General features: G+C 52.1%; 1 protein-coding gene across 1 annotated transcript in view; it reads right to left on the minus strand.

Moving 5' to 3' along the window:
• The window catches only part of GOLM1 (golgi membrane protein 1), a 44,913-nt gene extending 27,226 nt beyond the window's left edge, over positions 1–17,687 (minus strand). The window contains exons 1-3 of the mRNA XM_034647158.1: positions 17,676–17,687; positions 17,275–17,423; positions 15,316–15,495 (exon numbers count right to left, since the gene is read on the minus strand). Of these exons, the coding sequence (XP_034503049.1) occupies positions 15,316–15,495; positions 17,275–17,403 (309 nt within the window). The 5' untranslated portion in view covers positions 17,404–17,423; positions 17,676–17,687. The remainder of the gene's footprint in view (positions 1–15,315; positions 15,496–17,274; positions 17,424–17,675) is intronic.
• Between the last annotated feature and the right edge of the window lie 3,906 nt (positions 17,688–21,593).

A 21,593-nucleotide genomic window follows, 5' to 3' on the forward strand; every position in this document is an offset into this window, starting at 1 on the left:
AGGGGGTGGGGCAAGCTGAGGAGACTGCCCTGACTTGGAGCCAGCCACCTGCCACAAGGGGCTCTTGGATCACATCCACCCACATGCCATCTATAATGCAGGGCAAAGAGAACCCCCAGGAGGACCTGAACAGGGCACGCAGTGGGAACTCCAGAAGGTTCCTGATGATTCTCCAGCAGTTGACTGAGGCAGAATGAGGGACCTCCTCCTCCGTCCACAAACCCTGGATCTTTCCGTCACCAACTGCCGGCTGCCAGAGACTTTGGCTCCTTTCCCCAGCGGCTCACATTCACCTTGAACTCTTCGCACCACCCCACCCCTCGGCTCTTCCTGGTTTCCCTTCCCGACACTTGCCAGGTTCCCAGGAACGACAGCGGCAGCTGTGAGGTGTTGCTCAGATGCAAGAGCACAGCACATGGGCTTGCCGGGGGTGGGGGGAGGCTGAGAATCTTCATCTCTGTGTTCGGAGGAAGAAAACCCCTCATGGCAGCAGAGACAGCAACAGCGACGCGGAACTGTCCCCTTGCTCTTTAACCAACTAAAGAACTGCCCCGCTGTCCCCGCTGTCCCCACAGGGCTGGTGCGAGGGGCTGCAGAGGCCAAGCAGCCCTGGGCTGAACCCCTTCCGTGAGCGTTAGTTCTCCTGTTTCCAAATGGGGATGCGGGCAATTTCCCCACCCCCACCTGTGGGGAAGGCCACCGCTCTGCAAATTCGGACTTCTGCAAACGGGGTACACAGATACTTGGGGACTGAGAACAGAACTGAAGGGCATCGGGTTACAGAGCCCACTCATGTCCCAGACTCCCGCTGGTCGAGCCACAGAGAGAATAAATGAAAAGGTAGGTCAAAGGTTCTTGCGTATTTCACATCAAACGCTTGTCCCGCAGCACGGGGTTGAGAAGGTCAGAGGTGAACAGACGTCGAGGGGTTCTGAGTCTCCAGATGAGACAAAAGCCAGCCTCGGGAGCAGCCCCCGTACCTGCTCCGGAAGGAGGCACCGAGCTGCTCCTTCTGGGGAGAAGCCGCGTCCGAGGAGAGCCGGCACGTCCGCGGGGATGGCTCCTCTCCCTGTGAGCACGGGACAGCAACGCACAGCCAACGCATGGGCTCAACCACAGCGCGACCACACCTTCCTTCCGCGGGGCATTAACCCCAGGCCCCGTCCGCCGGGATGGTGGGGGATGGAGGGGACAGAGGCCAGCCGCTGCCCTGCAGGGACAGCGCAGAAAAGGGAGACCGCGGTTTCTCCCAACACACACTTCCTGAGCGTGGGCGGTAATCACAAAGCTGTCGAAGGCCACGTCTGGTCAGCGCACTAGAGAACTTACAATCTGAACAGACCCCTTCATTTCAGGGACACAGATTTCAGACGGACTCCCCTCCCCTGCGTTCCCGTCCACCCCTGCGCAGCCTTTCCACATCCCACCTGCCACCGGCCTGTGGATGCCTCCTCCGGCCGCCCGGCCATTTTCCAGATTCATCCCCTATGGGATTCAGATTCCAATCAGATGCATTCACGTGACACTGAAAGGCGGAGCAGTTAGGGGGGTGGGGGTACAGAATGGAGCCAGAAGCAGGGTGCCCCTGGCTCTAGGCTAAGCCTGCACCTGGGAGCTGCCCCTGGACGGGATGCTCTTCCAGACCCTTCCCACCTTTCTGTCGGCACCTACTTCCTGCACTAAGCCCTCTCTGCTTAAAACAGCTGGAACCGTGGGTCTGTCTGCAAGTGGGCTGACAGACCCACTGACTCTGTCCCAGCCACTGAACGGGCACAGCCTGGGCACCCCCTGCCCCAGCCCAGCACCCCGCGGAGTAAGTACTGAACGGGCGGAAGAGAGATACGGAAAATCAGTGCGGATTAGAAACAGAAAATCCCTTCCAGAACCCTTCAGTCTTCAATCAATCACAGCGATAAAAGGTGATAAAAATCAAAGAAACTGTTTCTATCCGCACATGTCCACTCTGGTCCCCCCAAGAAAACCACCTCCCCAGAAAATCACCACCCTCTCCAGTGCGCAAGAGAAACTGGACCAGAGAGAAGCAGCCAGAACGCTCCGAATGCTGTAGGAGGATTCATATGGGGGGGAAAGACCCCCCTGCAGGCTGGTCACCCCAGCGTGTCTGCACCTCGGGCTCAGAGCTAAGCGCGCCGGCCTGCCAGCCAGGCACTGCCAGAAGCACGGGACAGCACTCTGAACACTCTCAGGCAGGACAAATGACCAGACTCCCTAATGTTAGTCAGTTCCTCTCTAGAATGTCACTCTTGGAGCCAAACGCGGCTGCAGTCGAGGGGAGCGGCTCCCGCCCCGAGTTCAAACACCGCACAAGAACCCACGAGCCAAGCCAGGTTGGCTTCACTGCCCAACGGATCCATTAGAGCAGCGAAGCCCGGGGGGGGCGGGCAGAGTGTTTTCAGACCCCACACGCCCCTCGGGCGATGCTTTCGAGAGAGGACGGAAGCTCCCCACGGCACAGATCACATGGGTGGGTGACCCTCCTCCCTTGGCGTTCCCAGCCGCCCCGATAAACTCTTCTCTTTCTGGGCGGGAGACGGTTCATGTGTCGCCACCATCCCCCCTCCTGCTCTGCAGCCTGGCCCTCCGGCCTTTTTCCGGGTCAGCTCCTTCCCTTCCAGAAGGATACAGAAACTGTGTTTCCATCATACATGAAACATGACTCAAATGCATTTCTTCGGGCTCCTGCAGTGTTAATTTACGTATTTAACACAAGTGAAAAGTTCAAAGGTCAAGGTGGAAAAATGGCTGCAAGAAAGGAGCCAGGAGAAGGGCACAAACACAGATCAGGAAATGGACACTATTTCGGACTCTAACTCTGGAGACCAAACCGAGAACACAATGGCAGGAAGCTCCACGTTCCCGGCTGAAGGGCCACTGAGTCACGGGGGGCCTCTCGGGCTCCCCCTCCAAGCATCTCAGAGAGGACTTATAGTCCGCCCCTCACAGGCCGTTAGGGCCACCTAGTGGCCAGGGGGCAGCACTAGTGGGGGGCTGGGGGGCACCGGAGATCTTGGTAAGTCTTCAGACCCGAAAATATTGATCAGCCTTTGACAACAAAATAAAAGCCTGGATTAAAACACTCTACGCCAACTTTAGGAGAGAAGCAGACCTTGACAAAAGTGACTCTCCATTAGCTTTTGGCAAAGACGAAAATCTGAGGACCTGGTTGTGTGTGTTTGTTTTTAAAGATTTTATTTATTTGAGAGAGAGAGGGAAAGAGAGGGAGAGAAAGCGTGCACAGAGGAGGGAGGGGCAGAGGGAGAAGCAGACTCCCCGCTGAGCAAGGAGCCTGACACGGGGCTCGATCCCAGGACCCTGGGATCCTGACCTGAGCCAAAGGCAGATGCTTAACCGACTGAGCCGCCCAGGGGCCCCTGAGGATCTGTTTTTACTGAGGCCCTTCAGAAATTTGTTTGATACGTAAACACGTATTTACCTGTTAANCCCCAGCGGCTCACATTCACCTTGAACTCTTCGCACCACCCCACCCCTCGGCTCTTCCTGGTTTCCCTTCCCGACACTTGCCAGGTTCCCAGGAACGACAGCGGCAGCTGTGAGGTGTTGCTCAGATGCAAGAGCACAGCACATGGGCTTGCCGGGGGTGGGGGGAGGCTGAGAATCTTCATCTCTGTGTTCGGAGGAAGAAAACCCCTCATGGCAGCAGAGACAGCAACAGCGACGCGGAACTGTCCCCTTGCTCTTTAACCAACTAAAGAACTGCCCCGCTGTCCCCGCTGTCCCCACAGGGCTGGTGCGAGGGGCTGCAGAGGCCAAGCAGCCCTGGGCTGAACCCCTTCCGTGAGCGTTAGTTCTCCTGTTTCCAAATGGGGATGCGGGCAATTTCCCCACCCCCACCTGTGGGGAAGGCCACCGCTCTGCAAATTCGGACTTCTGCAAACGGGGTACACAGATACTTGGGGACTGAGAACAGAACTGAAGGGCATCGGGTTACAGAGCCCACTCATGTCCCAGACTCCCGCTGGTCGAGCCACAGAGAGAATAAATGAAAAGGTAGGTCAAAGGTTCTTGCGTATTTCACATCAAACGCTTGTCCCGCAGCACGGGGTTGAGAAGGTCAGAGGTGAACAGACGTCGAGGGGTTCTGAGTCTCCAGATGAGACAAAAGCCAGCCTCGGGAGCAGCCCCCGTACCTGCTCCGGAAGGAGGCACCGAGCTGCTCCTTCTGGGGAGAAGCCGCGTCCGAGGAGAGCCGGCACGTCCGCGGGGATGGCTCCTCTCCCTGTGAGCACGGGACAGCAACGCACAGCCAACGCATGGGCTCAACCACAGCGCGACCACACCTTCCTTCCGCGGGGCATTAACCCCAGGCCCCGTCCGCCGGGATGGTGGGGGATGGAGGGGACAGAGGCCAGCCGCTGCCCTGCAGGGACAGCGCAGAAAAGGGAGACCGCGGTTTCTCCCAACACACACTTCCTGAGCGTGGGCGGTAATCACAAAGCTGTCGAAGGCCACGTCTGGTCAGCGCACTAGAGAACTTACAATCTGAACAGACCCCTTCATTTCAGGGACACAGATTTCAGACGGACTCCCCTCCCCTGCGTTCCCGTCCACCCCTGCGCAGCCTTTCCACATCCCACCTGCCACCGGCCTGTGGATGCCTCCTCCGGCCGCCCGGCCATTTTCCAGATTCATCCCCTATGGGATTCAGATTCCAATCAGATGCATTCACGTGACACTGAAAGGCGGAGCAGTTAGGGGGGTGGGGGTACAGAATGGAGCCAGAAGCAGGGTGCCCCTGGCTCTAGGCTAAGCCTGCACCTGGGAGCTGCCCCTGGACGGGATGCTCTTCCAGACCCTTCCCACCTTTCTGTCGGCACCTACTTCCTGCACTAAGCCCTCTCTGCTTAAAACAGCTGGAACCGTGGGTCTGTCTGCAAGTGGGCTGACAGACCCACTGACTCTGTCCCAGCCACTGAACGGGCACAGCCTGGGCACCCCCTGCCCCAGCCCAGCACCCCGCGGAGTAAGTACTGAACGGGCGGAAGAGAGATACGGAAAATCAGTGCGGATTAGAAACAGAAAATCCCTTCCAGAACCCTTCAGTCTTCAATCAATCACAGCGATAAAAGGTGATAAAAATCAAAGAAACTGTTTCTATCCGCACATGTCCACTCTGGTCCCCCCAAGAAAACCACCTCCCCAGAAAATCACCACCCTCTCCAGTGCGCAAGAGAAACTGGACCAGAGAGAAGCAGCCAGAACGCTCCGAATGCTGTAGGAGGATTCATATGGGGGGGAAAGACCCCCCTGCAGGCTGGTCACCCCAGCGTGTCTGCACCTCGGGCTCAGAGCTAAGCGCGCCGGCCTGCCAGCCAGGCACTGCCAGAAGCACGGGACAGCACTCTGAACACTCTCAGGCAGGACAAATGACCAGACTCCCTAATGTTAGTCAGTTCCTCTCTAGAATGTCACTCTTGGAGCCAAACGCGGCTGCAGTCGAGGGGAGCGGCTCCCGCCCCGAGTTCAAACACCGCACAAGAACCCACGAGCCAAGCCAGGTTGGCTTCACTGCCCAACGGATCCATTAGAGCAGCGAAGCCCGGGGGGGGCGGGCAGAGTGTTTTCAGACCCCACACGCCCCTCGGGCGATGCTTTCGAGAGAGGACGGAAGCTCCCCACGGCACAGATCACATGGGTGGGTGACCCTCCTCCCTTGGCGTTCCCAGCCGCCCCGATAAACTCTTCTCTTTCTGGGCGGGAGACGGTTCATGTGTCGCCACCATCCCCCCTCCTGCTCTGCAGCCTGGCCCTCCGGCCTTTTTCCGGGTCAGCTCCTTCCCTTCCAGAAGGATACAGAAACTGTGTTTCCATCATACATGAAACATGACTCAAATGCATTTCTTCGGGCTCCTGCAGTGTTAATTTACGTATTTAACACAAGTGAAAAGTTCAAAGGTCAAGGTGGAAAAATGGCTGCAAGAAAGGAGCCAGGAGAAGGGCACAAACACAGATCAGGAAATGGACACTATTTCGGACTCTAACTCTGGAGACCAAACCGAGAACACAATGGCAGGAAGCTCCACGTTCCCGGCTGAAGGGCCACTGAGTCACGGGGGGCCTCTCGGGCTCCCCCTCCAAGCATCTCAGAGAGGACTTATAGTCCGCCCCTCACAGGCCGTTAGGGCCACCTAGTGGCCAGGGGGCAGCACTAGTGGGGGGCTGGGGGGCACCGGAGATCTTGGTAAGTCTTCAGACCCGAAAATATTGATCAGCCTTTGACAACAAAATAAAAGCCTGGATTAAAACACTCTACGCCAACTTTAGGAGAGAAGCAGACCTTGACAAAAGTGACTCTCCATTAGCTTTTGGCAAAGACGAAAATCTGAGGACCTGGTTGTGTGTGTTTGTTTTTAAAGATTTTATTTATTTGAGAGAGAGAGGGAAAGAGAGGGAGAGAAAGCGTGCACAGAGGAGGGAGGGGCAGAGGGAGAAGCAGACTCCCCGCTGAGCAAGGAGCCTGACACGGGGCTCGATCCCAGGACCCTGGGATCCTGACCTGAGCCAAAGGCAGATGCTTAACCGACTGAGCCGCCCAGGGGCCCCTGAGGATCTGTTTTTACTGAGGCCCTTCAGAAATTTGTTTGATACGTAAACACGTATTTACCTGTTAAAAAGAAAGGGAGGGGGATGCGCCTGGGTGGCTCAGTCCGTTAAGCATCTGCCTTCAGGTCAGGTCCTGATCCGGTCCTGGGATCGAGCCCCGCATGGGGCTCCTTGCTCAGCAGGGAGCCTGCTTCTCCCTCTGCCCCTTCCCGTTCTTGTGCTTGCACATGTCTGTGTGCACGCTCTCAAATAAATAAATCTTTAAAAAAAAAAAAAAAAAGTATTTCACCACAAAGTTGGTGGCTTGAAAACGGGACTCCAAGGCCTCGAGCACTGCTCCCACAGGCGGAGCCTAATTCCCGCCCCTCTAAGTTCGGGCTGGCCTTACTGACCTGCTCCTATGAAGGCCAAAGGAGTGACCCTGCTGATTTCTGAAGCAGTCAGTAAAAGGCCTCGTGGGTTGGACAGTGTACCCCCAAAATTCATGTCTGCCTGGAACCTAAGAATCACCTTATTTTGGGTTTTTTTGGTTTTCATTTTTTTTAATTGACATATCATGTATTATTTGTTTCAGGGTACAGGTCTGTGACACATCAGTCTTACACAATACACAATGTTCCCCACAACACATACCCTCCCCAGTGTCCATCACCCAGCCACCCCATCCCTCCCACCCGCCTCCACTCCAGCAATTCTCAGTTTGTTTCCTGTGAGTAAGAGTCTCTTATATGGTTTGTCTCCCTCTCTGGTTTCATCTTGTTTCATTTTTCCCTCTCTTCCTCTGCCTTGTTTCTCAAATTCCACATATCAGTGAGATCAGATGATAACTGTCTTTCTGTGATTGACTTGTTTCACTTCGCATAATACCTTCTAGTTCCATCCACATCATTGCAAATGGCAAGATTTCATTTTTTGATGGCAGCATAATATTCCACTGTATATGTACACATCTTTATTCATCTGTCGATGGACATCTAGGTCCTTCCATAGTTTGGCTACTGTGGACATTGCTGCTATAAACACTGGGGTGCAGGTGCCCAAGAATCTCCTTATTTAGAGACAGGGTCTATGCGGATATAATCAAGGTAAAACGAAGTCATGAGGGCAGGGCCAGAGTCAGCACGACTAAAGAGAAGAGGCAAAGGTACAGAGACACAGCAGGAGATGGCCAGGTGAGGACAGAAGCAGGGGCTGGAGAGACAACCATGACCCAAGCTCACAAGGTCAAAGACACCAGACAAACACCGGGGGCCAGAACTGCTTAAGGAAGGACCCTCCCCTAGAGCCTTCAAGGGAGCACAGCCCTGCTGACACCTAGGTTTTGAACTTCTGGCCTCCAAAACCTGGAAAGAATATACCTTTGTTGTTTTAAGCCACCCGGTGACATGGCAGCCCTGGGAAACGAATACAAAAGGGGCCAGCCTCCTGCAGCCTCACTCCTTCCCTCCCTGTCAGGAGGGCGCCCTGGGAACCCAGCCTCCGAGCTTCAAGGAGGCCTAGCAGCCGCGCGAAAGCCACACAGAAGTGTTGTGGCCTTGACCCCACCGAGGTCTCAGGTCACGGACACCAGAGGGAAGCTTCAGGTGATTCTGAGCCTTCGGGCACCCAGACACTGAAACGTGGAACAGAGACCGGTTTCCCCTGCACCCTCCCAACTGCAGATGTGTGTGAGCAAAAGAAATGCCATCATGGCTTTAAACCATTATGTTTCGGGGTAATTTGTGAGACGACAATAGAAAAGCGGAACAGCACACGTCTATAAAGTCCTGTTCACCTGAATGACGGGTATCTTCAGATTCAAAACACAGTCACCAGTGCCAGTTAGGTATCGAGGTAGTCCACGAAAGCTGCCCTCGGCAAACATTTATGAAGAATATTCTCGTCTGGAAGTGGTCACCTCCATGCCCCTAAGACGACAACGCGTGATAAGCCGAGAGTTTCTGGGCTTTTAATGATGTGCAAAAGCCAGATGTGGTCAAAAGCGTTTCTCAAAGAGCCTCCCCCTTATGCTCTACCGTCTTCACAGGCTGCCTACATTTGTAACAGCTTGACTATAACGACCACTTGTAACAGCCTAGGTATAATCTGTAGGCTGTAAAATGAGTGTGAGGGGTCCTCAGTGGTTAAACCTCAGAGTGATGGAATTAGAGGGGATTCTGATTTTTTTGTATTTTCAAAACTAACAATAACAGTATTTCGATAATTTATAAAAACAACTTTTTGAGGGATGCCTGGGTGGCTCAGTTGGTTAAGCGACCTGCCTTTGGCTCAGGTCATGATTCCAGGGTCCTGGGATCGGGTCCCTCATCGGGCTCCCTGCTTGAGGGGGAGCCTGTTTCTCCCTCTACTTCTGTCTGCTGCTCCCCCTTCTTGTGCTCCCTCTCTCTAATAAATAAAATCTTAAAAAAAAAAAAAAAAAGACAACTGGGGCGCCTGGGTGGCACAGCGGTTAAGCGTCTGCCTTCGGCTCAGGGCGTGATCCCGGCGTTATGGGATCGAGCCCCACATCAGGCTCCTCTGCTGTGAGCCTGCTTCTTCCTCTCCCGCTCCCCCTGCTTGTGTTCCCTCTCTCGCTGGCTGTCTCTATCTCTGTCAAATAAATAAAATCTTAAAAAAAAAAAAAAAAAGACAACTTTTTTGAAAGTTACTTAAGGCTGCCGTACACAATCACTTTTGTTTCAAAAAACTAAATATCCCTTCTTGTCTACAGCTCAGGAAACGACCATACCAGTGCTCCCGCCAAGTTACAGAAGAACGCACAGAATTGCATTCCTGCAAATCGTCTTCACCACACCTCTGTCTGCCACACACAGGGAGGCGGAAAAGAAGGGAAATGAAGGGGCACCTGGATGGCTTGTCCATTTAAGCATCTGCCTTCAGCTCAGGTCATGATCCCAGGGTCCTCAGCAGGGAGTCTTGCTCTGCCTCTCCCCGTGCTTGTGTGTTCCCTCTCTCTTTCTCTGTCTCTCCATATTTGAAAAAAAAAAAAAAGGGGGGGAGTGAAAATGATAGGTCCATCTTCAAGAATCAGCTGAAGTCTTATCTGAAGTGTTTACCATAAAAAAAAGTTGGAGGCTTTGATTCCGATTTAAAAAAAAAAAAAATCAGTGGGATTTGGTTCATACTATCAAGACAGAATCTGGTCAATGCTCTGGCCAATGGACATCTGTAGAAGTTCAGAAATACAAACTATAAGCACTAAAATTCATAACAGTGGGAGGGGGCTGTGAAACAGGTGTGGGGACTAAGGAGGGCACTTGTGAGCACCGGGTGATGCAGGAAGCGTGGAATCACCACTGTACACCTGACACTAATAACACTACTAGCTATACTGGAATTACAATTAAAAATTCATAACAGTGGTGACCTTTAGGAAGGAGGGCAAGAAGGAAGGGACAGAGGAGGAGAATACGGCGACCTCAACTTGATAATGGTTTTTGTTTTCATTTCTGGGGGGAGGGGCACACAGGCGTTGGCTTCTTACTCCTCTGAACTCTGCCTGCCCTGCTCTTTCTACTAAAACCGCTCTGGGGCTCCTTCCAGCACCAGAGTGAGGCTGTCGTCAGGTTTCACGCTTGCCCACCCACTGCAGTGACAACGGAGGGGCGCCCGAGAAGCTGGTCTCAGGACTGAGGACCTGCAGACACACCCAAATTCCAAGTCCGGGGGAGCTGGCAATCTTGGGGGAAAGAGTGGGGAGCAGGAAGTTTGCAACTGGGCACATCTCCTAAAAATTGTCAAGGATTCCCGTAAACGTGGGTAAAGATGTGAGAAATATCTTAGAAAAAACAGTATCAGTGTCAGTTACTTTGTAACCGCACTGCCAGATTATTTTTAAAGAATTCTCGCTCTTAATCATACTCTACTTTAAAATCATTTCATTGATGGGGCGCCTGGATAGCGCAGTCGTTAAGCGTCTGCCTTCGGCTCAGGGCGTGATCCCAGCGTTATGGGATCGAGCCCCACATCAGGCTCCTCCGCTATGAGCGCTTCTTCCTCTCCCACTCCCCTGCTGTGTTCCCTCTCTCGCTGGCTGTCTGTCACATAAATAAAATCTTTAAAAAAAAAAAAAGAAAAAGAAAAATTAAAATCATTTCATTGAGAAAGGGTCAGAAAAATGAAGATGAAAACCCTGACAAGGCAATTTTATTTTTAAAAGCGCAATACTGCAAAACACCCCATATCTCCTCAGTCTCTGGAGAAACCACCTGCACTCAGAGAAAAATCGCACGCCCGCACGTGTGTATCATCTTTTAAAAAAAATTGAATATTCTCCAAGGCCCAACACCCACACAGTCTGATCCAGTGTCTCTTTAAAATCTGTATCAGTTTGCATAAGCTCCCAGGCGACTGACAGGCCGCCCGGCAAGGCCTGATTTCTCCAAAACAACTTCCGTGACAGTAAGTTCACGAACGCCAACTTGATAAGCTGGACGGAGAACTCCGCACCCCCGCTCGCTACCGAGCAACAGGAGGCTCTCACAGGGAGCACAGCTGCCCGATCACAAGGGGACCTCAGCTTCCATGGCCCAATTCTGGACCGAACAGCAAAAGGGGAAAGACAGCAGAGAAGCAAAGGTGACCCAGCCTTGGCCCCCCTGCTCTCCCGCGGAACGGGACACTCAGCCTTTCAACCAGAGTCCTGCCTCTATCATTCAAACCCGAGCCGTCCGATATTTGGCCACTTAAATGTAGTTAAAACTAAATAAAATTCACAATTCCGTTCCTCAGACCCAGCCACCACATTTCAGGTGTTCGACGGCCGTACAGAGCCAGGACAGACCGTACAGCACAAACAGGGCATTTCCCTCATCACGGCAAATTCTACTCCACAGCGCTGACCCGAAGCGCTCATTTCGTACCCACATCATCCCTGGTGGGTTTGGCCTTCGAGCTTCTATCCACACCCCCATCTGATGGCTGCAATACCCTCCAGAGCAATAGTGCCCACCCAAGGCGGGGGGAAGGTTCCAGGAGGTCAGAAAGCTCTAGGGCCCGTGACATTTGCAAATCACCCCCACCCACAGACGCCGACACTCCCAAGTCCTCCCAGGGCTGAGAAGTTCCACTGGACCACCAGAGGATTCTTTAACATTCCAAAGAAGACCTCAGTCCAATTTAAACCACAGTGCTAACCTCCTAAGAGGAAAAAAAAAAAAAAAGAAAGAAAAAAAAGAACATGTGGTGTGACAGACCAGCCCTGCTTCTCTGGGAACTGCCCGGCCATAAAGAATCAGGTGTTTTATTGCCTGAGAATTTGGAATTGGGGCCAAGAGAGCTAGCTGAAATACCGTGCTCTTTTGAAGCATGGAGATAAATATAGGATCCCATCACCTCGCTTCAACGACTATGGTTTCCTGCGACCTCACCCACAGCCCGTGTTATTTAGGGATGGAGAGTTCTGGAGAAATCCCCACCCCATCACCGTGGGCCTGCGTCTGCACAGAGCAGAGGGAGGCCCTCCAGTGGGCTGTCAGGGGTCTAGGCCTCATCCTGGGGGAGGGCTACTGAACTCTCGGAGCCAAAGCACCACTCTCATGAGGCTGTCGAGACAAATTCAGGAAACGATCGCTGCAGAATGCTTAGCTTGGCATCTGGCTGAGCAGAGACCCGGCGAACGGGAGCTCTCCCGCTGCCGTGGAGGCCCTCACCGTGACGCTTTCTGCGTCTCAGTGCACTGTTCACTCTTGGTTCTAATGGATACCCCAGCATCTTAATCCTAAGGGTAGGGCAATTTTGTTTCATGGTTTCAATTTGGAATTTAAAAAGTCTATGCCAAAAAAAAAAAAATAGTATTATCACTACTAATGCTGTGGTTTACTGCTACCTCTATTCCTACGCCATTGCCGTTACCACGATTACTAGGACTAGTTGTAAGAACACCAGCTACCAGTTCTTGAGTTTCTAGTCCATGTCAAGCATTGTGCTAAGCCCTCCATAAATACTGTCTCACTGATTCCTCACAGCCATACTGTAAGGAGGATTCTGTTATTCTCACTCGAGAGCTGAGGAAACAGACCCAAAGAATTTAAGTGACTGGACTAAAATCATGGAGCTAAGGAAAACAGGATTTGAACCCAAGTCTGCCTGACTGGACACCCCATGCCTTTTACCACTGGCCAAGCTACAGCTAAAACCCTCCTGGAGCTAAGAAACTAGCCCCCCCACCCCCAAATTAGAAGAACTTTCTATCACATATTCTAAAGGTTAAAAACTTCAAATGAAAAGGGACGCTCATTCTTCCCCAGCGGCTGTCCTTTCAAGTGTGTATTTCACCCTCTTAACTGGGACTCCTCAATTTTCAGTATCTAAGCTGTTTATTGCAACTACAAGAGCCTTCCTCCCCTTGGATCCCCAAACAGTTCTTGAGTTGGTGGGGCAGGAGAGCTAAGCCCCCTTTTAAGGAGAAGCCATAAAACAGAAACATTAAGAACCAAGGTGAAACAGTCACCTCGTTTCTGGCTGGAAGATGTTCCCTCGCTTCTTCCTATACATGGAGGTTTATCAGGAAACAGCTACTCGATCATATTTCAAAGAATTCCCAGTTTGTGCTCTCATCCTCACATCAGATCATACTCAAATGAACCAGCAGCTCTACCTCGAGGACTCGCCTGTGGGAGGATGCTTCGCGGACTGCATTACCAGGAATTCCCTAGAACAAACGGTTCTGCGCACAGCACGTTCTCTGAGGTGTCTGCCCACCCTATATGGGAAGCCCCATTGTCTGCAGCCCATTTTCCAGGACCTGGAGCCAAACTAGTGCAAACCCACACCAAAGCAGAATGCCCACGAGCTGGAATTAACCTGCAATCTCTTTTCCTTCTCCCCACCCAAAGCGTGCACCCACCCTTCCGTGCAACACACAGAAATACCCGGAAGCTTGGAGGAGAACGAACAGAGAGATTATCACTGCCAGAATTTTGGATTTCGTAGGGCAGTGGAATTTCGGCAGCATCTGGTAGACTGATGGAGGTAAGAAAACAAACCGACTTCAGAGCAATAAGCCAACGACACTCATGGCCACACTCCCATACGATCGTCTATCGCTACCATTTCAAAAAGGAAAAATTTTAAAGTAAAAACACAGAAAAAAGCCAGAGGCTCGGAGTGAAGACAATCCTTCCTAAGAAAGACAGTAAAACTTTCAGGTACTGACACACATACTGCGCACAGGGGTGCTGAGGCAGGCAGACAGCCACAGGAAACACCCTCCTCGTTTCTCTTTCCTCCCTACAGATGGGAACAACGGATTCTAGACCACAGCTGGGCACTGAGGAAACACTCAACTGGCCTGGAAGGGCCCTCCCACCCTGCCCGGCCAACATGGGTGGTCCTGCTGGGCCCTCCCTCCTGGGGTCCCTCTCCCCAGCCCCACACTCCCCAGTTCCCATCCTACTCCTCCTTCCTAACCAGGCAGAGGCCAGGGGCTAGACGTGTTCTCTGCACGTCTTGCAAAGCCCTAGGAATTTCTGCCAACTCTGTTCCTGGAGAATAAACTCTTTTTCCCCAGAAACGTGCTTGAAGGGGTTCTGTCTGTGTACACATCGTGAGCAATGTCTAGGTCCTAGTCTCACCAGTTACGGAGGGTTTAAGGAGTATAAGTAGGGTCACCCACAAAGGGAAGAAAAATTAGGAAGCACTTTGCTAGAACATTAAAATTGGCGGGGCGCCTGGGCGCTCAGTCGTTAAGCGTCTGCCTCCGGCTCTAGGCGTGATCCCGGCGTTCTGGGATCGAGCCCCACATCAGGCTCCTCTGCTGGAAGCCTGCTTCTTCCTCTCCCACTCCCCCTGCTTGTGTTCCCTCTCTCGCTGGCTGTCTCTATCTCTGTCAAATAAATAAATAAATCTTTAAAAAAAAGAAAAAACATTAAAATTGGAACAATCTTAAAAGATACACACGTGTGAAGACGCTAAAGTACTCTGCGAATGAGGAGTATTTCTCTAAATCAAAACCGCATGATACCACCTTCCCCCGGTCAGAATGGCTAAGCTCAGAACAAACAGGTGTTGCTGAGCATGTGGACAAAGGGGCCTCATGGCTGCAGGTGGGAACGCTCTGGTGCGGCCACTGTGGAAAGCAGCACGGAGCTTCCATACTTTTCCAATTTAAAGGAGAACTACTCTTTGATCCAGCAATTCTACTTCTGGGTATTTACCTGAACAGAAACACTAATTTGAATAGACACATGTACCCCTTGTGCACCGCGGCATTAGTCACACTAGCCAAGATACGGAAGCAGCCCAAGTGTCCATCGACAGATGAACGGATCAAGTTGTGTGTACACACACACACACACAGGAATATTACTCAGTCATAGAGAAGAATGAAATCTTGCCATTTGGACAACACAGATGGACTTGGAGGGTATTACACTAAGTGAAATAAATCCGAGAAAGGCAAATACGCCGTATGATCTCACGTACATGTGGAATTTAAAAACAAAAACAAACCAAAAGGGTCACCGGAGAGCAACCTGGTGGTCGCCAGAGGGGAAGGGGTGGGGGATGGGTAAAACAGGCGGAGGGGATTAAGAGGTACAAACTTGCAGGCATAAATAAGACAGGGACGCAGTGCCCAACCCGGGAGCAGTTAAGACATAACGACCTGATCAAGAGGCCCGTTCCACCTCACCACATAGATCCCCTCCCCACCACGCATCCTCCATCCAGAAGAACTCAAAAGTGTCTCAACTGGCACCTGAACACAATTAAGGGGGAACAGAACAGTCTTGCCTTTTCGTCCTGGTACAGCTTGTTGACGCTCTCCAGCTGCGAGTCGTGGCTGGACTGGATTCGGTCGAGCTGCTCCCGCTGCTTTTCCAGCTCTCCCTGGAACTCGTTCTTCTTCAGCTCCACCGCGCCTCTCTCGGCCGCTGCCCTGCGGACCCTGCCCTCCAACTCCAGGATCCGGGTCTATGAGGAAAGCACAGCAGGTGAGGGCGAACCCCAAGCTGCCCTGCGGACCAGGCGGCTGGAGGGAGCTTCCCTCCAAGAAACCGGTTCGGCGGGCCCAGAGCCAGCGGCAAGCCATATGCACCGCAGGTGTGCTCCCAGGCCCCATGGGCCGTCCTGCAGGGCCTCCTGGGGCCCCCTCCCCAGCCCCACACTCCCCAGTTCCCATCGCACTCCTCCTTCCTAACCAGGCAGAGGCTGGGGGCCAGGCACGTTCTCTGCGTGTCCTGCAAAGCCCACATGGAATTTCTGCCAACTCTGCTCCCGGAGAATTAACTCTACTTCCTCCTGAAAATGTGCTTGAAGGAGTTCTGTCTGTTAGGAACAATCTGGGAAGTCAACTGTGTAGACGCTACAATTTTTTCCAGAGAAATGGGATTACAAGCAGAGGAAGTCACTTCTCTGGGCTTCTCTGCCACCGCGGCTTATCTCCCAGGAAAGACCACCGCATCCCTCCCACGGCTGCTGGGAGGCTCGAAGAAGGAAAGTACGGAAAGCACCTCATGCTTTCCCAGGTGCTCAAATATTTAGTTCCGTTTCCCTCCCTCCGCTGACAGAGCGCTTAACTCCTCCGGAGACAAAACCGCTCAGAACAGATTCAGTTGTGCAACTCGGGACACCAAGTCCACAGCTGCCGTCTGCCCAGAGAGCGGGCTCCCGTGGGAGGTCACGCAAAAGCACCGCCACCCCAGGGAAGGCAGGGGGAGAGGACACTGGGCCAGGATGGGGTTTCGTGGCTCCGAGCCCACGCTCCGCCATCGAAAAGACAGGGTGGGAATCCCCACTCCTCGTGTACTGCACCTCTCTGCCTCTCGGTCGGCCTGCCTGGGAAGGGGGAGGGTGAAGTCCCAGACTTATGGAGTATAGGCTGCATTGTTGAAGGAAAGTCATTTGGACACTTGTGAAAGTGGGAAGGAAAACTTCCTTCAAGACTCCTGCAACGGGCTGTGTCTGTGCAGCAGGGGGGAGAACCGGCTCTGAACCCAGCAGACATGGCAAAGGGTTTGTAGCCAGCAACAGGGTGAGGGGTCAGAGGAGGAAAAGGGTCAAGAGGAGACCTCAAGGGCAGGGGGATTTCTTGCTAAAGGCCGGCAAAGGGCTCAGACATCAGCAAGAGGAAGCAGGTGCCGGATCAGATATGGGGGGCGGGGATGACTTAGCAGGTTTCTTTGCTAAGTGGGCTAGGCAGGCTGAAGACAGAGGCCTAGAGGGGAAGAGGGGTCAGAGGTGCCTGACTGAAGTCCGGTCAAGGGGAGTCTCTATGCTAGCTCAGCACTGCCTGACCCAGGACGCGCAAAGATAAACAGGAAAGCTACAACTAGCCTTGAATGAGGATTTTAACAACCGGCACCTCTAAAACCACATTTCCTACACCTGTTACCCAAATACATTTCCAACAGCACTCTTTGAGATCTGGCGTGGACCGGAGGGCCCGACGGGCCGTCGGTGTGCGGAAGCAAGCAGTCTTCCCAGAACCAGCCCCCGGCGCAACGAAAACTCGTTCACTCACGGCCGAGCAGAGAGGGCCGCTCCGGGAGCAATCCTAAGGCCCAGAGAGGTCCTCTCCCACCCATGGGCAGAGCGGGTGGGGACAGTCCGGCCCTGGGCTGGCTGTGGGGATGTGTGGAGCCCCAAACTCCAGATACTGAGCGCACAAAGCACGAGCACCATGCCCTCGGGGGCGGTAAGCAGCCCTCAGGCCCCACCACCCAGCGACTCACGCTCAGCCAAGCCGCGCACCTGCAGGTCGACACTCCGGGAGCTGGCGATCCAGTAGTTGAAGCCCAGGACGATGATGCAGGCCACCAGGGCGGCCAGCACGAGCGGCGGCGACTTCATGCTCCTGCGCCCGTTTCCCAGGCCCATCATCTCAAAGGCCGGCTGAGAACCTGCCAAACGAACAAGCAGAGAAGCCTTGGTACGCGCAGGGCCGAGACCGATCCGTCCTCACGGCCAGCAGGAAGGCGCCGGTGCCCTGAAACGCCAACCTGTGGGCAGGAGAGGACCATGTAAGCGGCACACCCAGAGCCCACAGCAATGTGCGCCCCGGGCGGCAGGCCCGCCCCCCAGGACAGGCTGGTAGGAGGGAGCACCGTCCTGGAAACCTCGAGACCTCGGCCAGGCAACAATTTCTTGTGCACCTCAGTTTCCTCTTCCGTAAAACGCGGTAAGTGCAGTACCCACCCCTCCAGGACAGGACGACAATGAATCATCTCTGAACAGCAACAGCAAATATTAAACACTTCCACGTCATTTTAGGGGGGAAAAAAGCCATTTCTCATTGTTCCCCAAAGAAGCCATTTTGAGTCCGAACAAGGGAGGGTACTTCACCTTGGACAGAATTACCAATGACATCCAGTTAAAGCATTTGTTGAGCAAAGCCAGAAAGCAGCCGGGAGGAGTGTGGACGCGCACTGGGTAAGTCATGACCAGCGTGGACACCCCCCCCCCAACACACACAGACACGCACACACACGCAGGGTGCTGCGGGCAGGAGTGCGGCTTTGGCCCGGGCTTCCTCCAAATGCCTGCTCCTCTCCCCGAGCAGCAGGACCAGAGCAGCAAGAGAGCGGCAGAGAGTATCACCTCTCCAAGGAGCAAGCCAGGTACAGCTCACAAGGAGGAAGAGGAGGTCAGGTTTGCTCGCGGACTCCAACCCAAGCCCGGATCTGCCTGGAGACCAGCACCAGGAAAGCCGACCTTCCCAAGCAGCTTTGCTGAGCTGGATAAAACAGGCCTTATCAGAGGAAGGGCGGCATGCACCACAAAGGGCATCTCTGAGAATAAGGACGCTTTTATGCCAGGTGCGGCCCACAGTGGAGGAAGGGGGGTAGGGGGGAAGAGGGGGAGGAGGGGAAAGGAAAGACCCTCCAGGGCCTCAACTTCTAGGTTCAATTCATGCCAGCAAGAACTGTTCCGAGCTGGGTGTGTCGGTCACCGGGAGACCTCTTCCTTCTTAATAATCACGTACTGAGTGGGCGTCTCAATGGGGTAAATGAGCAATCTCTGGAATCACGTCCCACCAGGATTCCAAAGCACAGAACTGACCTCAGCCTCCGGGGGTGCCTCCCTCACCAGCCTCTGGTCTCTCAGGATGAAAGAGGGAAAAAAAACTTTAAAACTCAATGATTAGTTGAAATCAGCAAGCACTATACATATTACAGGAGAGTAAAGCTCAGAAATACTAAACTTCTAGAAAATTCTATATATCCGCTGAAAACGTGTCTCCACTGCCTTACATCCGATTTTGTTCACAGAACAGTCTTTTTTACTCTTTTTAAATTTTAAAAAGTATATATTAAGCTACAAATACAACTGGGGAGAAAAGTCACACAGTAAAAGTGAAATCTGAAGTCTTCCTCCTAATGGCGGCATCCTCCTATTCCAGCTGCTCTCAACCCTCCCAGGACCCCAGCGTCACCTGGGACGCAGGCATGGGCCCCACCACTCCACTTCCAATTCAATGGCTGCAGAGAAGGGCCAGGTATCGGTAGTTTTCAGTGTCCCCAGGTGATTCTAATATGCAGCCACCCTTCTAAATGTTCTAGATGTTTCTTGATGCCTATACAAGCATCGACATACATGTTTTTAAATCCAAACATGATCATTCACACTGTTCTGTAAATGTCGTGAGTCACTTAGTCATACATCTTCATTATCGCACTTTTCCTCGTGGCACATTACAGTTTGCTCTTTTCTTTCTAAAGTTCTGAATGGGGCTCCACTGTGTGCCAGGATTTATTTAATCAATCTCCCACAGAGGGCCATTCGGCTTATTTCCAACAATGCTGCCGTGAACACTCTTTACAGCCACACCTGTGTTTGCAAACTTCTATCCAGGTGTACAAGCCCTTGCACACAATTCTGAAACCTAAAATGCTCTAAAAGCCCAAAGAGATTTTTAAAAACTTATCCACGGCAACAAAACCCGTCCTGAACTCAGATCAAAGCCTGATCAGAGCTCACCCAAAGCTCCTTATATAGTCTTCATCTTTCTCCCTTCTTGTGACCATTCACACGTTTTGCTGCAGAAAGATTAGTGTTTGATTACGGGGGGCTGCCGCAGATCCTGCTGGGGCTGTCACATAATATATAATAAGTGCATCTTATTATCTTCCGCATTCTGGAAAACTTCTGAATTCCAAACACATCTGGCTTCCAGGGGTTTGGGGAAGGGAGGAGGAACCAGCAAGGAGCTTGCTGTGTGTGAGGCACTGATCAAGTGTTTCAAATACGGGGCTCCCTGAAGCCTCTCAGCAGCTCTGAGGGGGCACTAATCACCCCCATTTGGCAAGTGATGGAGTAAATCACAGACGGCTGTAGGTAAGTTTCAATAAGTGGTCGTGCTGCGTCATGGGCATTCAAAACTGTTAGATCTTACTGCCTCCAAAATATTTAGCAAATTACAAAGGGCAAGGGGTGGAGAACCCCAGCAGACACCGCTTAGCCAGGTGATCAAGGTGAATGTCACTACTAATGAGACATCCTGACATCACAGAACGCCTAATAGGATACACTGGGGAGAAAAGTTCTGATGAACTTAAGTTGAGGGACATTCTATACTCAACAAGTGTTAAAATCATGAAAAACAAGAAGACTGAGGAACTGTCACAGACGGGGCAACTAAAGGAAATGATATGGGTGGCTGGAGGATATACAGGAAACTTCTGTACTATGTTTGCAACATGTTCATAAATCCAAATCAACTAAAAATTTTTGATCTTACTCTACTGGCTTCCAAAGGAGTTTCAATAATTTACTCTCCCACTACTAGTACGAGAAATGTCTGTTTTCTCACACAATAACACCCAAATAAAACTTTTTAATGTTTGGCAATCTCATCAGTAATATTTTAAAAGACATTTCTTGGGGTTCATGGATGGCTCAGTCCATACAGCATGCAACTCTTGATCTTGGGGTCGAAAGTTGGAGCCCCATGTTGGGCATAGAGCCTACTTATAGACATTTCTTTACTTCTGAGCATAATTGAGCATCTTTTCATTTACTGGCCATTTGTTCATTTTGGTGAAATGTCTTTTCATATTTTCTGCCCATTTTAAAACTTGGGTGTCCATCTTGTTGATTTGTAGGAGCTCTTTGGATGTTAAAGACAAATCTTTGGTCTTTCATGGGAATAGCTTTTACTCTCAATTTTTCATTTGTTCTTGGACTTTCTCTTTGAAATTTTTGGTTATTGGTGGTGTTTTTAAAACAACCTAATCCTGTCGGTCTTTTCTTGTGTCTGGATTTTGTACTTGGACATTTCTACTCTAAGTTTAGAAATATCTCCCCATATCTCCTCTCCACATACCTGTGGTCTCATATATTTAAATCTCTCATCCACTTGGAATTCCCTTTTGATGTAAGGAGTAAAAAATACCCAAAAAAGTGAGGTTTTGGTTTTATGTGTGTGCATGTGTGTAATGGCTAGCCAGTTCTGTCAGCATCCTTTACGGAAAAATCTATTTTTACCAGAATCTTGTGGTGACAGCAGAGTCAACGAAGCAGCAGTGAGTGCCGTCACCTGGGGCTCGCTCCCCGCTCCCCGGGGCCACCCCGCAGCCCTAGACATCCCAGACCAGGACTACAGTATGACAAAAGGAGGTTCGAGGAAGCTGAACACGATTCTGGTCTCAGAAACCACTCACTCTGACCTAGTGCTTGGCTGGCCAGGAAGGTACGCGGCTGCCAGAGGGCACAGTTAGGAGAGCCCGGGGCTCCCAATGGACACGGGGCTGCCCGGCTAAGAAGGTAAGCGGGAGCGAGGGAGGCCAGCACCGAGCCTTTGGGCGGCCAGGGGCAGCGGGCTGACTTCCAGGACTCTAGAAACCCCTGCTGCTGAAAACAATGGGCCAAAGGTAGGAAACTAAGGCCCTACCTCAGAGCCAGAGTTTACAGGTGTCAGATACTTCAAAGGCTCCCCTCCCCCACCTTAGTTCTGTGGACCCAGGGGATGATGCAGGAGAAATACTGCCCCAGAAATGTCAATATTCATTATAAGCGAGGCTTCAGAATGTGTTTGGTCTCATATTTGATTGTAAGCATCTGACATACTGAAA

Source organism: Ailuropoda melanoleuca, chromosome 17, assembly GCF_002007445.2.
Source record: "Ailuropoda melanoleuca isolate Jingjing chromosome 17, ASM200744v2, whole genome shotgun sequence".
Classification (NCBI taxonomy): Eukaryota; Metazoa; Chordata; class Mammalia; order Carnivora; family Ursidae; genus Ailuropoda; species Ailuropoda melanoleuca.